The sequence below is a fragment of the Pelobates fuscus genome, chromosome 1, assembly GCF_036172605.1.
Source record: "Pelobates fuscus isolate aPelFus1 chromosome 1, aPelFus1.pri, whole genome shotgun sequence".
Taxonomy (NCBI): Eukaryota; Metazoa; Chordata; class Amphibia; order Anura; family Pelobatidae; genus Pelobates; species Pelobates fuscus.
In genome coordinates, this window is record NC_086317.1 from 80,792,440 (window position 1) to 80,807,768 (window position 15,329).

A 15,329-nucleotide genomic window follows, 5' to 3' on the forward strand; every position below is an offset into this window, starting at 1 on the left:
CGTAAACATCAGGAACAGGAACTTTACCAGTTCAAAAATACAAACCACGTTATTTGGTTGTTTTAGAACAAAAACAAAGCTTATCTATATGAACCAAAAACAAAATCTGTAAAACCTAGAAATGGTTTATATTAATCTTGAAATGTAGTTATAGGCTTAGCAAATGCAAATCAATTCAATGTAGAGTTCGAAGGAAGAGAATTGCCTCTGCCAGATCCTCTTTCATAGAGGCTCTTAAGTCAGACTTTATTATTTTTAGGGCTGAAAATAATCCTTCGACACGGACTTGGGTGGGTGGCATTGCAGTAACTACTAGTACTAGTACTACATAGTAACTACTATGGCTACATCACTAACGATCTCTGGATAAACAAGGATGGCTTCTTCAACAGTAAGTTTTGATGAGCGATCATACTTTTCAACTTCTTTTCGTGCTTCATAAAACTCCTGTTTGAATTTTTTTATTTGGACATTTACTGGTTCTGTAACGCTTATGCGACTTCGCTTTCTTTTAGAACCTTACATTTTGTCTAAGAAGGAATCAAAATCTAATTCTTCGTTTGAAGAAGATGATCCTGATTTACCACTATTGCTTAAAAGAACTTCATCCAGTGGAGGTATTTCAGGTCGTAATCCCTTCATGCGAACTGCTACATCATAGAGGGCCTTTTTCCCAGTAGCAGTCTGTTCACTGTTCAACAAAAGTCGGCTCATTGGGTTGACATAAATAGCCGCTAACAAGATATCATTTTCCAGCAAACTCTCCAGAGACTCTCTTTTCATCATTGAAGATGCAATGCCCTCAGCTAATAACCCCCCATTTTTGTTCAGGCGATATAACAGGCTCTTCCATTCCAAGAGGAATTTACCCGGGGTTAGATTGTCACATTGCAAACTCTTGGTGACAGTGAAGGGGTGAGAAAGAAGGGTCTCCAGCTCTTTTGTTTGTGTCTACTGGCTTTCAGTTAATGCAAGATTTTCATTGTCCATTTCATCTATGAAGTCTTTAAGTTCAAGCAAACGCTTCACCATTAAATAAGTGCTTCCCGAGAGAGTTGTCCTGCAAAAAACATATTTACTTAATCCCTTATCAGTGAGAGGCTAAGTTACCCATGGGCGCTGCGTTCCCTGTAACAGCAGAACACAACATTATGGAAAGTTTAAGTATTGCCGCTCCTAATTGTGCGTTGCATGCCATATAGTGAAGCACATGAAAAGCATGCTTCTTCACGGTCACTTAACGTGTTCGTTTTGCGGTTACGTGAGGCACTGCATGCATTGGTCTTTATTCTTACAGTAGAGAAGTCATTAATTATAACTTTTTCTGAATTGGGACATTTAAACTTGCTTTTTTTAATTCCAATCTTAATTTAGTATGAGTCGGAGTCGGCAAACGATGCACCGACTCCAGGTACCCAAAATTTCATCCGACTCCACAGCCCTGGTTCTCACCGAAATGGCGGCCACCCAGTAAAGCGTTCGATAGAATCCCTTTGATGTGGTTTCATGAATGGATACGTAGTGTCGGTAGTTTAATTGGTGTTCCAAAGGGGGTCTCCGTTCGGTTAACAAATTAATAGGCAAACAATGTGGAGAAAACGAACCAAATGTCCGAAATGAGTCCAGTGATAGGGCTTTCCTTCACAAAAATAAACATATCACCCAGCCTTAGAGTGGCCGGACTGAATGTTAGACAGAGTAAAGCGTAGGTCTGGGTAATGGAGAGACAGCGAAAACGAGAACTAGCCAGAGTCAGGTACACGGTAATTAGTCAGATGGGAAAACAAGACAGGCAAGAGATAAAGAGAAACTCAGTCAGGAAACAGCCAAGGTCAATACCAGAATAATATAACTCAAGGAACGCACTAAAGGGTACAGGGAACAGAAACCACAATAGGGCACAGTAGCTCGGGCCAGGTAAGTTTAAATAATCCTGTGTGTCATTTGATTGGTCCACGTCTGCCCGCGCCCCAAAACGTGCGTGAATGGGTCGCACCAGAATGACGTGGGCCAATGGGAGCCGACCGCAAGGTTAGGTTTCTATTTCCCCTTTAAGAACGTGCTTGCATGCAAGCAGCGTTCTTAATAGTGTACGGGCTCAGACCATTCGGGGCGCAGCCTATCAGGAGCGTTCGAACCGCATGTGGCTCAAGCAGAGGACCCCAGCCGGCATAAGGACCGGGTAAGTACTGCTAGAGTAGCTCTGCTCAGTGGATCTCGCTGTGCTCGGTACAATGGATTTGTGTCGGACAGCTACCTAATGCAACTGGGAGGTGTCTTTTTCTTGTATGTGGGATATGCAGGCTCCAAGTATTATTGTGTTTCTGCTGGGAGCTATTGCGGGTCATTCATCAAGAAAGGGCTGGAGACACAGGTCCCCCTGCGACTCCCTCCTGCAAATGACGACATCTGGTGACCCCAGTACCACTAGAGGTGGAGAGAGAAAGAGGGCTGGGGAAGGGTAGAAACGGAAGGGGTGGAGTCAAAGTCTGGGTATCTTCACACTCCAGATGGCGAGCCCAGGCATGGCACGTCCACAGGAGCCAAGGGCACAGGTAGCCGCATTTTTTTTTTTTTTTTTTTTTTTTAATTCTTTATTTTTGTTCGTGCATAAGATTAACATGTGAATTTACACTGCCACAATAGCTGGTGCATTCAAGTTTGCAAACACGCATTATTACATGGCATTATTGACATTGCACTTTTCTAGTAGTTATATAAACAGGATAAAACATTAGTGATGTACATAGCTTAGAGAGCCGCATTTTTCAACTCCACCCGGCTCCTAGCGCACCACGCCCAGGACCCACCCGTTCATGGGCAAGTTCCCCCTTCCTTGGGTAGTGTAACCCATTGTTATGTTTCTCTTTTTGGATCCTAGGTAACTTATCGCCGGTCCCGCCTCTTTCCCATGACCTCCCCGAGACCCTACCCCCACCCCTATTGTCAGTTTACTTCTCTTAGCCGTATGCTAGTAGTTGTTGGAAGTCCTCACCATAGACTGAACTAAGTCATTGTGTCCAGATTTCTATATACGCCTGTCTTCTAGCCTGTATCATGTAATGTATTTCCTCCAGCTGCTGCAGTTCTTCCATTTTTGTGTACCAAAGGCTAAGTGGTGGTGGTGGCTCCCTCCTTTTCCCAGAACAGGTGGACCACTTGTTTGGCTGTGTTGAGAATTCGCATAGTGGGGGATTTTGTTATCAGGCTGTTGGGGTGGTAATGTGGTGGAGGAGGAATGGTGCCAGTTGCAGTGGTGGAGGACTGTCTGCAAACCATTGGAGAATGACGTGAATGGCTCTCCAGAATGGCTTGATCTTGTGGCATTCCCACCATATATTTAGGAACGTGCCAGCATTTGTCGTCCGAAGTCAGGTCTAGGGCTGTCTCCCATTTCCCCATCTATGGCGGAGCTGGGTGGTTTCCCCCTTGATGGAGAGTTGAATGTAGTTGTGTCATAGCGTGTCATTGGGCTGGGATCATCACATTCAGATGGAGTCAGTGGTCTGTGTAAATCCGGAGTTTGGGGTATTTGTAACAGACAATTTTTATACATAATCCCAATGTTTCTCTTCATTTAAAATGTTTGCCTAGTCTGAAATTAATTGTGTTATTTTAAATCTTTAATACAAAAAGGAGCATCTCATGAAAAAGGGAAAAAAAAAAAAAAAAAAGGTTAATAGAATTTATAGGTGATTTTCATTGTTTTATTCAGTGGTGCACATTACAGAAAAATGACAGTTCCGTTAAAAACACAGACCTCCTTAATCCCCATCCCTCTCCATCAGTTAGAATTCTCCCTTATAAAGCTGGTAAATTTGGGTCCTGCTTTTTCACAGTCAACATTCTGATACCCTTTACCCGCATTCCATGTTAATACTCTAGGAACGTGTAAGCTTCTCCTCGTGATTTAAGTATTTTCCCACCCTCACTGCACCATACGAGAGCACGCTAATGGGGAGCTGAACAGCAACAATACAAAGACAGACATTAATCACACGCTTCGGTTAATACGCTTCTTAAACAAATCATCAATACATTCCATAGACTCTTGCTGGTCATGCATGAGAGCTCTGTATTACAGCCAACTCACCAGCATAAGCAGAGTTTGTTTTACTACTCTGAACTGCCGGGTTTTTTTGTTTTTAGTTCATTTGATAATTTGTTCCACAATGGGGCAACAATACAGAATTATGCAAATGAAACAAAATGAGATTCGGCTTCTGATAACCTCACTGACTAACCACAAAGACAATATCAGATGTTACAAGAGTTAACATCTCATATGTTAACAAACATGGTGTACTTTTTTTAGCCGTATGTACTAAACTTTACTAAACAAATACAGGACTAAAACCCTTGTGAACCTGGCGATATCAACTCCAGCTATGTAATAACAGTAGAATAGTGACTCATGTGACCCTTAAACGTCCAATAATGGTCAAATATGCTATCATAATAACCTATTCCTGAAAATTCCAAAATGGAATGCGCTCTGCTTGCTATGAACATGCAATCAAAAGGACTTAAACATGCAAAATATGGCAGAGTTCGATTTCTACCCCCGATGTAGTATTTATATAGACAGCATCTTTATGAATGAGGATCTATCCCCTATGTAGTATTTATATAGACAGTATCTTTATGAATGAGGATCTATCCCCTATGTAGTATTTATATAGACAGTATCTTTATGAATGAGGATCTATCACCTATGTAGTATTTATATAGACAGTATCTTTATAAATGAGGATCTATCACCTATGTAGTATTTATATAGACAGTATCTTTATAAATGAGGATCTATCCCCTATGTAGTATTTATATAGACAGTATCTTTATGAATGAGGATCTATCCCCTATGTAGTATTTATATAGACAGTCTCTTTATAAATGAGGATCTATCCCCTATGTAGTATTTATATAGACAGTCTCTTTATAAATGAGGATCTATCCCCTTTGTAGTATTTATATAGACAGTATCTTTATGAATGATGATCTATCCCCTATGTAGTATTTATATAGACAGTCTCTTTATAAATGAGGATCTATCCCCTATGTAGTATTTATATAGACAGTCTCTTTATAAATGAGGATCTATCCCCTATGTAGTATTTATATAGACAGTCTCTTTATAAATGAGGATCTATCCCCTATGTAGTATTTATATAGACAGTATCTTTATGAATGAGGATCTATCCCCTATGTAGTATTTATATAGACAGTATCTTTATGAATGAGGATCTATCCCCTATGTAGTATTTATATAGACAGTATCTTTATGAATGAGGATCTATCCCCTATGTAGTATTTATATAGACAGTATCTTTATGAATGAGGATCTATCCCCTATGTAGTATTTATATAGACAGTATCTTTATAAATGAGGATCTATCCCCTATGTAGTATTTATATAGACAGTATCTTTATGAATGAGGATCTATCCCCTATGTAGTATTTATATAGACAGTATCTTTATGAATGAGGATCTATCCCCTATGTAGTATTTATATAGACAGTATCTTTATAAATGAGGATCTATCCCCTATGTAGTATTTATATAGACAGTATCTTTATAAATGAGGATCTATCCCCTATGTAGTATTTATATAGACAGTATCTTTATGAATGAGGATCTATCCCCTATGTAGTATTTATATAGACAGTATCTTTATGAATGAGGATCTATCCCCTATGTAGTATTTATATAGACAGTATCTTTATAAATGAGGATCTATCCCCTATGTAGTATTTATATAGACAGTATCTTTATGAATGAGGATCTATCCCCTATGTAGTATTTATATAGACAGTATCTTTATAAATGAGGATCTATCCCCTATGTAGTATTTATATAGGCAGTATCTTTATAAATGAGGATCTATCCCCTATGTAGTATTTATATAGACAGTATCTTTATAAATGAGGATCTATCCCCTATGTAGTATTTATATAGACAGTATCTTTATGAATGAGGATCTATCCCCTATGTAGTATTTATATAGACCGTATCTTTATGAATGAGGATCTATCCCCTATGTAGTATTTATATAGACAGTATCTTTATGAATGAGGATCTATCCCCTATGTAGTATTTATATAGACAGTATCTTTATAAATGAGGATCTATCCCCTATGTAGTATTTATATAGACAGTATCTTTATGAATGAGGATCTATCCCCTATGTAGTATTTATATAGACAGTATCTTTATAAATGAGGATCTATCCCCTATGTAGTATTTATATAGGCAGTATCTTTATAAATGAGGATCTATCCCCTATGTAGTATTTATATAGACAGTATCTTTATAAATGAGGATCTATCCCCTATGTAGTATTTATATAGACAGTATCTTTATAAATGAGGATCTATCCCCTATGTAGTATTTATATACACAGTATCTTTATGAATGAGGATCTATCCCCTATGTAGTATTTATATACACAGTATCTTTATGAATGAGGATCTATCCCCTATGTAGTATCTTTATGAATGAGGATCTATCCCCTATGTAGTATTTATATAGACAGTATCTTTATAAATGAGGATCTATCCCCTATGTAGTATTTATATAGACAGTATCTTTATGAATGAGGATCTATCCCCTATGTAGTATTTATATAGACAGTATCTTTATGAATGAGGATCTATCCCCTATGTAGTATTTATATAGACCGTATCTTTATGAATGAGGATCTATCCCCTATGTAGTATTTATATAGACCGTATTGTGATGTAATTCCAGTAAAATACAAGTTTAGCAGGCTAAGATTGCCACAAGGCATATGTATGTATATGTGTTTGTAGTATCAGTTAGTTAATAACACGTAGCTAAGATACTGTCATCACTGTACTGACCAGGTGCAGGAATGTAAGAACTGGAATTACGCGTCCCTCTCCTTTGTATCAGATGAGCCACGTGGTTAGACCGGATGGATGAGTTTAGACTCTATTCATTAAATAGGTTAAGGGTATGTGTGGGTGTAGTTAATTGTGGGAGGAGCTACAGTGCTATATAAGGAATGTACTCTATGTATTCAGTACTCAGACTTTGCTGTATTTTGGTGACGCTAGTCCCTCTGAGTCCCGATCGGTGATCCAATAAAGAATCTCTTCCTTCCTGAAGAAACCTGTGTCCATCTCTCTGTGCTTGGCTTCCGTCAGTTTCTCCGGTATCAGTATCTTTATGAATGAGGATCTATCCCCTATGTAGTATTTATATAGACAGTATCTTTATGAATGAGGATCTATCCCCTATGTAGTATTTATATAGACAGTATCTTTATAAATGAGGATCTATCCCCTATGTAGTATTTATATAGACAGTATCTTTATGAATGAGGATCTATCCCCTATGTAGTATTTATATAGACAGTATCTTTATAAATGAGGATCTATCCCCTATGTAGTATTTATATAGACAGTATCTTTATAAATGAGGATCTATCCCCTATGTAGTATTTATATAGACAGTATCTTTATAAATGAGGATCTATCCCCAGGGCCGGATTAAGAGCCCAGTGGGCCTGGTTCTGACAATTATGATGGGCCTAATTACAGAATCTTATCAACGAAAAACACTAAAACAGTCATACCTCCCAAGCATCATGTATCTGATGGAAATGGTGTTTGAGGGAAACTCAAAGGATGCAGCTATAAGAAAACACATACTTTATGCTAATCTCTTTATCTAATTTATGCTTTCATCTTTCAAGTAAATCCATACTGTGTCGAAACCAACCTCGTCACTGGGCATTGGAGAAGCCTGTTTGCCAGCCTCCTGCCTGACTATGGCCCCTGGGAGATTTGGTCCTTTAAATACACTATTTGGGCATATTGTATTTTATTATGCTGCTGCTCGCCCTTTAAGAACCATCTGGGGACATACTGTGACTTTTGGGAAGGATCAATGCCCCTTTAAGACTCTGTCCCCTGTCCCCCTAATATACTTTGTTTGTGCCCTTTTCCCACTTGGTTCAGTAAATGGGGCTTACTGAACCAAGTACCACACAGGCAGACCACCCAGAAGTGGAAGTGTGCAGGCAATTTACCTCCCAGGCTGGAAGCCTGCTGTAGGTAAATTGCTGACCGCTGGGGGGCCGCCGTTCGCACAAACGAACACGTGGCGGCGCCATCTTTTGTTCATTCAAATGCGGTCAGCGGTGTGTGGAAACAAATTCATGGAACTGAAATCGGTTACACAGTTCCACGAACACCGCTGACCCTTACCTTCTCCTACACTGAATTTTCAGCTGCAGAGACGAATGCATGTTCGAATTGGACTTAGTCATTTTTTCAGTGTGAAATTGACCGACCGCACAGCCCAAATCTATGGAACTGTTTTGGGCATGAAAATGTGCTTGCGGTCGGTCATAAAAGGACTTCCAGCTAACTTTTTAACCCCTGGATGGAATTGGCTGAATTTTGACTATGTTTATAATTAAAGTGTGCTGAGTTTGAATATGTAATTTATGAAGATTGAATGTATATTTTTAAAGTTATAGTACATGTGTAAAAACTGTATTTCTCTGCCTGTGATAATTACATTAACCCATTGTGTTCAGTAATTATATCACAGGCAGAGGGGAGGATTTTGTGTGGGAGTGTCTGTGGGTATTGTACGTATGGATTGGTTGTTCTGCAAAACCCTGTGGGCGTTACTATGTTTTTAGAATGGGCATAAAAGCAGAGTGTTTGATTAAAAGTTCAGTTGTACTTCACCCTCAATTTGGAGTGCCGTCTCTTTTTGGGGGAATCTGCTACAAGGGATTGCTATGCTTGTCATACTCCCTTGCTAAATCCCTACTAAGCTCTTGTAAGAGCTTGTTCCTGCCTTGCTCTCTGGAGGAGTCTACGGTGGTTATGGTGTCGGCTGGAGTGCTTGGAGCCCTCAGGAAGCGCTAAGAGCATCCATCAACGGAGGTACCCACTCGGGGTGCCAGGTGATCCATTACACATACCAACAGCAGTTTCCAGTGAAGCAGGAAGCCAATGGGCGGGGTAAAAGAGTATGCCACTGATGTGAATCACATGACCAGAACTGCCAAAAGGGTCGAACATGCCCCAAAACGGGGTATGTCTGTCCAAAGAATTGGAAGGCCAGCCTGGCATCAGTGTCCCTATGCATCACAGTGTCAGTGTCCCCATGTCGCCCAGTCCCCTAGTGTCTGTGTCCCCATTTCTCCCAGTGTCCCCATGTCTATGTGTCCCATGTCACTAGGATACTAGGAGACACAGAGACATGGGGACACAGAGACACTGAGAGGCATGGGGGCACTGAGACACTTGGGGAGACTGGGAGACATGAGGGCACTTGTGGATACAGACATGGGGACACTGGGAGACATGGGGACACAGACATTTGGGGACACTGGGAGAAATGGGGTCACAGACACTAGGGACACAGAGACATGTGGACGTAGACATTGGGTGACATGGGGACACAGATATTGGGAGACATGGGGACACTAGGGACACTGGCTGGTAGACATAGGGACACTGGGAGACATGGGGACACAGACACCGGCTGGGAGACATGGGGACACAGACATATGGGAGACATGGAGACACTGTGTCCCTATTGTCTCTGTGTCCCAATGTGTCTACCTATGTCTCACAGCGTCCCCATGTGTCCCAGTGTCCCCATGTCTCACAGTGTCCCCTAGTGTCTCAGTGCCCCACGTCTCCCAGTGTGCCCTAGTGTCTCGTGTCACCATGTGTCCCCTAGTGTCTCAGTGTCCCCATGTCTCCCTGATGCCTTTCCCCTCATCCCTCACTTCCCTGAGCTGTAGGCTGTCTTTGCAGGCTGGGAGCTGCTGTCTGAACTCTCTGTGCTGTGTAGCTGCTCCCCCGTGGATCAGTGAGTAGAGAGAGGCAGGGATATGCTGTACCTTTCCATCCCTGCCTCTCTCCATACACAGTGACCCCTACTGGCCGGTGCTGGTATTGCAGAGTAATCTCCGTCTATACTGAGAAAAATATTTGCATTAGTATTGCCGGTATTACTGCAATACCATGATGGCCAGGCAGCCTCAATTACAGGCTGTGCCTTAAAATACCAGTCAGTTGGCAAACCTAAGAGTAGTGTGTAAAAAAAAAAAAAAAAAAAAGTTCTTTTTTTTTTTTTTTTTTTTAAATGGGCCTATTCCATGGGCCTGGGCCTGGAGCTGCAGCTCCATCAGCCCCTATGTTAATCCGGCCCTGTCTATCCCCTATGTAGTATTTATATAGACAGTATCTTTATAAATGAGGATCTATCCCCTATGTAGTATTTATATAGACAGTATCTTTATGAATGAGGATCTATCCCCTATGTAGTATTTATATAGACAGTATCTTTATAAATGAGGATCTATCCCCTATGTAGTATTTATATAGACAGTATCTTTATAAATGAGGATCTATCTCCTGTGTATTATTTATTAGACAGCTAGTATCTTTATAAATGAGGATCTATCCCTATTATTATTATTATTATTATTATTAATTATTATTATCATTTATATAGTGTCAAGAAATTCCGTAGCGCTTTTCAATATTATAGGAGGGGGAGATTTAACAATAAATGGGCCAATTACAAAAACTTACAGTAACAATATCATGAAGAGGACCCAGTTTAAACGAGTCTATAGGAGGTGGGGTATAAAACACAGTAGGGCAGGAAATAGCAATCAAAGTGGGAGTGAGGCTGGAGAGAGTAGAGTGCTGCCCTTTAGGAGAGAGCAAAGGACTGGTATGTGAGGTAGAGGTTACTCTGAGAGGCCATAAGCTTTCCTAAAAATATGTGTTTTAAGGCACTTTATAAACAACTGAAGACTAGGGGAGAGTCTGATGGCGGTAGGCAGACTATTCCAAAGGAAGGGAGCCGCCCGAAAGAAGTCCTGCAAGCGTGAGTTGGCTGTACGGGTGCGAGCAGCGGACAGGAGAGGCTCATGGACAGATCTGGGGAGCATACTGATAGATCAGTGAAGAGATAGAGGAGGGGCTAGAATTGTTCAGTGCTTAAAAGGTGTGGATTAGTACTTTGACTTGACTCAGAATATAGAATACAGGAAGCCAATGTAAGGACTGACAGAGGGGTGAGGTGTAACAGGAGCGACTGGAGAGGAAAATCAGTCTGGCGGCAGCATTCATTACAGACTGTAGCGGGGCAATACGGCTTTTGGGAAGACCAATTCGGAGAGGGTTACAGAGATTACTAGAGCATGGACAAGCTCCTTAGTAGTATCTTGCGTAAGACAGGGGGAGATGCTGGCAATGCTTTAAAGGTGGAATCGACAGGATTTGGTGACAGACTGGATGTGAGGCTCAAAGGAGAGGCCAGAGCCAAGTATAACGCCAAGACAGCGTTCTTGCAAGGATGGACTGATGTGGGTACCACTAACTTGAGAGGAGAGTGAAAGAGGAGGATCAGTATTAGGAAGAGGGAAGACAAGGAGCTCAGTTTTAGAGACTGAGTTTCAGAAAGCGGGAGGACACCCAGTCAGAGATGGAAGAAAGGCAATTGGTAACATGTTGTAGGACAGCTGGGGAGAGGTCAGGGGAGGAGAGATATATCTGGGTGTCATCAGCGTACAGATGGTAGCGGAATTCAAACAAATGAATGAGTTTGCCAAGAGAGGCAGTATACAGACAGAACAAAAGGGGACTATACTGCAGCACACCAATTACCACTAATACAGTAAATGAAATATCATACCTGAGGGTCAGCTTTTCGGAATTCGGGGTGAGGGAGTCAAATGGGAGATCATCGTGGTCCATTATATTTGAGACTATAAAAACAAGAATATAAGTATGATTTTTTTTTTTTTTTTTTTTAATTATTTACAATTTCAGCCACAGTAACTTTGTAATGCCATGTGTCCTTAAGGGGTTAAACTATGCTTATGTAATGTGTTTGTATTATAATAACTGGCAGATACCAATATGATGAAGAAATAAAAATATGTAGATGCTTGTACTATGACAGCAGACCTTGGCTATCTTTTCTAACAACTTGATGGCAAAGCTAAAGGCACTATAACCACTACATGTTATTGGTTATGATGCCTGGAGTTCCCAGGCGCCATCCCTCTTTTCAGTGTGATAGCACTGAACAGCAGCAGGGCCCATTTGTGCTGCTCAAGTTGAGCAGCAATGGGTGGTAATCATTAGCTAAGAGCATATGTTGGTATGGCTAATATAGAGTGTAATCGCTGCCCTATCTATAAGTCCAGTGGGAGCCAAACTGCATGTGCCTACAATGTTCATTGGGTGTTAAAACATTTGAAAATTGTTTAATGCTCAACAGAGGTACGGTGCCAGGGCAATGAGATGAAGTAGTTTTAGTGCCTATAGTGTCACTTTAAAGGGATCCTAAAGTGCAAGGAAACCAAAGCTGTTTTCCTGGCACTATAGGGTTAATAAGTCCCTTTCCCTCGCGCCCTCCTTCAGCCACTTACCTGAATCCTCCGCCGAGGGTCAGGCTCTGCCCATGCTCCGCTGGTTGACGTCGGCAGGGGAGACAATGCGCATGCGTGGCAATGGCCGCGCGCATTAGACCTCCCCATAGGAAAGCATTATTCAATGCTTTCCCTATGAGGAAAATCTGACCCTCGAGGTCCGTGAGGTCGTCCAGCGCCAGATAACGGACCAAAAGTCCATTTGGATTCCGGGAAGTGCCCCCAGCGGCTGTCTGGTAGACAGACACAGAGGGCAGACTTGGAGCTGCAATGTAAACATTGCGGTTCTCTGGAACTGGAGTGTTTTACATTGCAGCACTAAGTGCAAAAGGGACACAGCACCCAGACCACTTCAATTAGCTGAAGTGGTCTGAGTGCCAACAGTGTCCCTTTAATATTCAGACAACTAATCTCACCTGTTTTGGTTGAAGCCAGAAAAAAAATACATAACCGTACAAAAATATTGAGGTACAACTCTCTTGGGTTCAGCTAATGCCTGTCTATCACAGCATAATAATCCAATCACCTCCAAAACAGGTATAGTATGTGAGTTTGTGGCATCAGCCAATATCTATGGCAACAGACCACTGAATATTCTGTGTCACTCCCACTTCCCAAAATGTTATTTTTCATTTACTCAAACTTCTTCAAAACAGAAAAATAATTCTCCTCCCAAACATTTCAGTAGTATTAAGAAAAAAACCTGTAGATTTTACGGTGCCATGAGTACAGTTTGATCTTTTTTTTTTTTTACCTGGGGTCCCCCGGGTTCCACTCCCCAGCTCCACCACTTCTAACAGAAAGCTGGAAGCACAGAGCTTATCTCAATGGCTGAGACTGATTAATAGGGACTTGGCTCAGGAGAGCTAAAGCTCCTAAGATCTCTGTCAGAAGTTGTGGAACCAGTGCCCAACGGACATTCTAAAATGGTTTGACTACGTAAAATAGGGAGGTGCACAGCCAGGCTTGTGATGTTCCGTTAGACTAGACCACAAAGATAATTACGGTAGCTAAGAACTTACGGATAGTTATTCCCTGTGATGCAAAAATCACAATGACTAATGCTAGCACATTATAAAGCTCGCTATTTACCAGACTAGGAATTGAATACGCCATCACCCCAAGACATTCCAGTCATATTGATCAGTCCTCTCAATAAAAAAAAAAACCCATAATAAATACAATAGATGAACATCTGTTGTATAGTGCCTGGTTATTATAATAATTACACATCTATGAGGTACAATGAACACAAACATGATTTCTAATTAATCTTTTCACAAGGGAAGCAAAGAGAGCGGGTTCCCATAAAGCAGTACTGACAATCATAACAACAAATGCGGACAGTGATTAAACTCCGAACTGCAATAATTTAAAATCTGCACTGCAAAAATTAACCAGAGTGCTGATCTAAAAATATTTGGGATTTAGTGAATAACGCTAAATGTTTTACATGATGCTGAGGAACAGCACCCCAAAGATATGGTGCCATAGCCTACCATCACTATCATGGAGAAGAAAACCTATATGACTGTGAAAATACAAAGTGCATATCCCTTAACCAATGTGCCCCATCATCTAAGAAGCTGAGTAACTGCAGCTACCCTGGATCATTTAGTGACCAACAATCACGGAGAATCTGCATTTACTAAATAACGAATTGTGGATAATTTAACAAAAGGAATTACAAATATGAAGACAAAAAAATAGTTCAGCTTTAAAAATAACTGACTGAGAAATAATATTTAAATTTCGCCTGTTTGGTCAAAGATTTATTCACGTTCAAAAATTAAAGCAATCAAAAATGAAAGTAAAGAATAGCAAGAGGTGTGAAGTACCAAGTGCAGGTATCCCCAAACATATACCAGTTATTGTAACTTTATTCTACAACTACCCTACCCCTGTTTGGCCTCATTTTCCTCCCTCTCTTGTCTATTCTCCAAATCCCAGGTTTGGTGAGTACACCCCAATTCTGACAGCATGACTGGCCTATGTGCAGCCTGGCCAGCCCCCCCCATCAGACAGTGTGTGCCCCCATGGAGAGCAGGCTGACACTCAGGGTTTATACCCATTACCTACCTCCTGTGCCCGGTGCCAGCTGCTGCCCCCCTGGGATCTCTTCCTCCGCTCAACTTTATTGCGATTTGTTTCGCTCTCTGTATATTTTCATGTCTCTTTTTTTTTTTGCCTCTAACCTTCTTTTCCGGGGGAGGGCAGTGTATGCTGGAGCTGCTCGCGTCACGTGACCGACGCCCCACGTGCTGCTAAAAAAAATCATAATACAAGCTCAGGGTGTCACGTGACCAGAAGTTGGGCTGCCCCGCGGCCATTTTAGGTGCTGGCTAACTCACCTTTTTTTTTTTTTTCTAATTAATGAAGTGAACATTTCTGACATAGAATCGACATAAAATCCATTTGTGCCCATTGTAGCCAATGATAATATTAGCGCCCTTGCTGTTAATTTATCAGATTTATATGAGTACCTAAAATAGTACTTACTGTAAGCAGACTTGTTTAGATTTTTAAGACACAAAATGTCGTCCAACCTGAAAATTCGTCATTAGTATCGCTCATGTTATAAGCGTTTCATTTCCATGGAATCCCTGCTATGAAGGTATATTTTATCTAATGGCTCAGTTATTTATCAATACAAAAACAAATCTCACACCACAATTATCACTGTTTATTATCGGTAAAGGAGTATGTTATATATGTTCTTATAGTGCCAATATAGTCATTTCTATATTCTGGTTCATTTGTTGCGGTTTTAGCATTTATTAAGAATTGTATATATTTGTATCGCTATAAGGAGTAGGGTTTTGTTACTATGACAACTGTAACACAACTCACTTGCCAGCCAATAGCAGTTAACTCAATTCGCAGACA

At 40.9% G+C, this 15,329-nt stretch overlaps 1 protein-coding gene across 3 annotated transcripts in view; it reads right to left on the bottom strand.

Moving 5' to 3' along the window:
• INPP5K (inositol polyphosphate-5-phosphatase K) overlaps positions 1-14,675 on the bottom strand; it is a 59,445-nt gene extending 44,770 nt beyond the window's left edge. The window contains exons 1-2 of one of the 3 annotated variants that reach the window (XM_063449925.1): positions 14,639-14,675; positions 11,702-11,774 (exon numbers count right to left, since the gene is read on the bottom strand). In XM_063449925.1, coding sequence (XP_063305995.1) covers positions 11,702-11,763 — 62 coding nt within the window. In that variant the 5' untranslated portion in view covers positions 11,764-11,774; positions 14,639-14,675. Of the gene's footprint in view, positions 1-11,701; positions 11,775-14,518 lie in introns of all 3 variants that reach the window. The other 2 variants (XM_063449924.1, XM_063449923.1) reach the window with 2 other exon arrangements.
• Between the last annotated feature and the right edge of the window lie 654 nt (positions 14,676-15,329).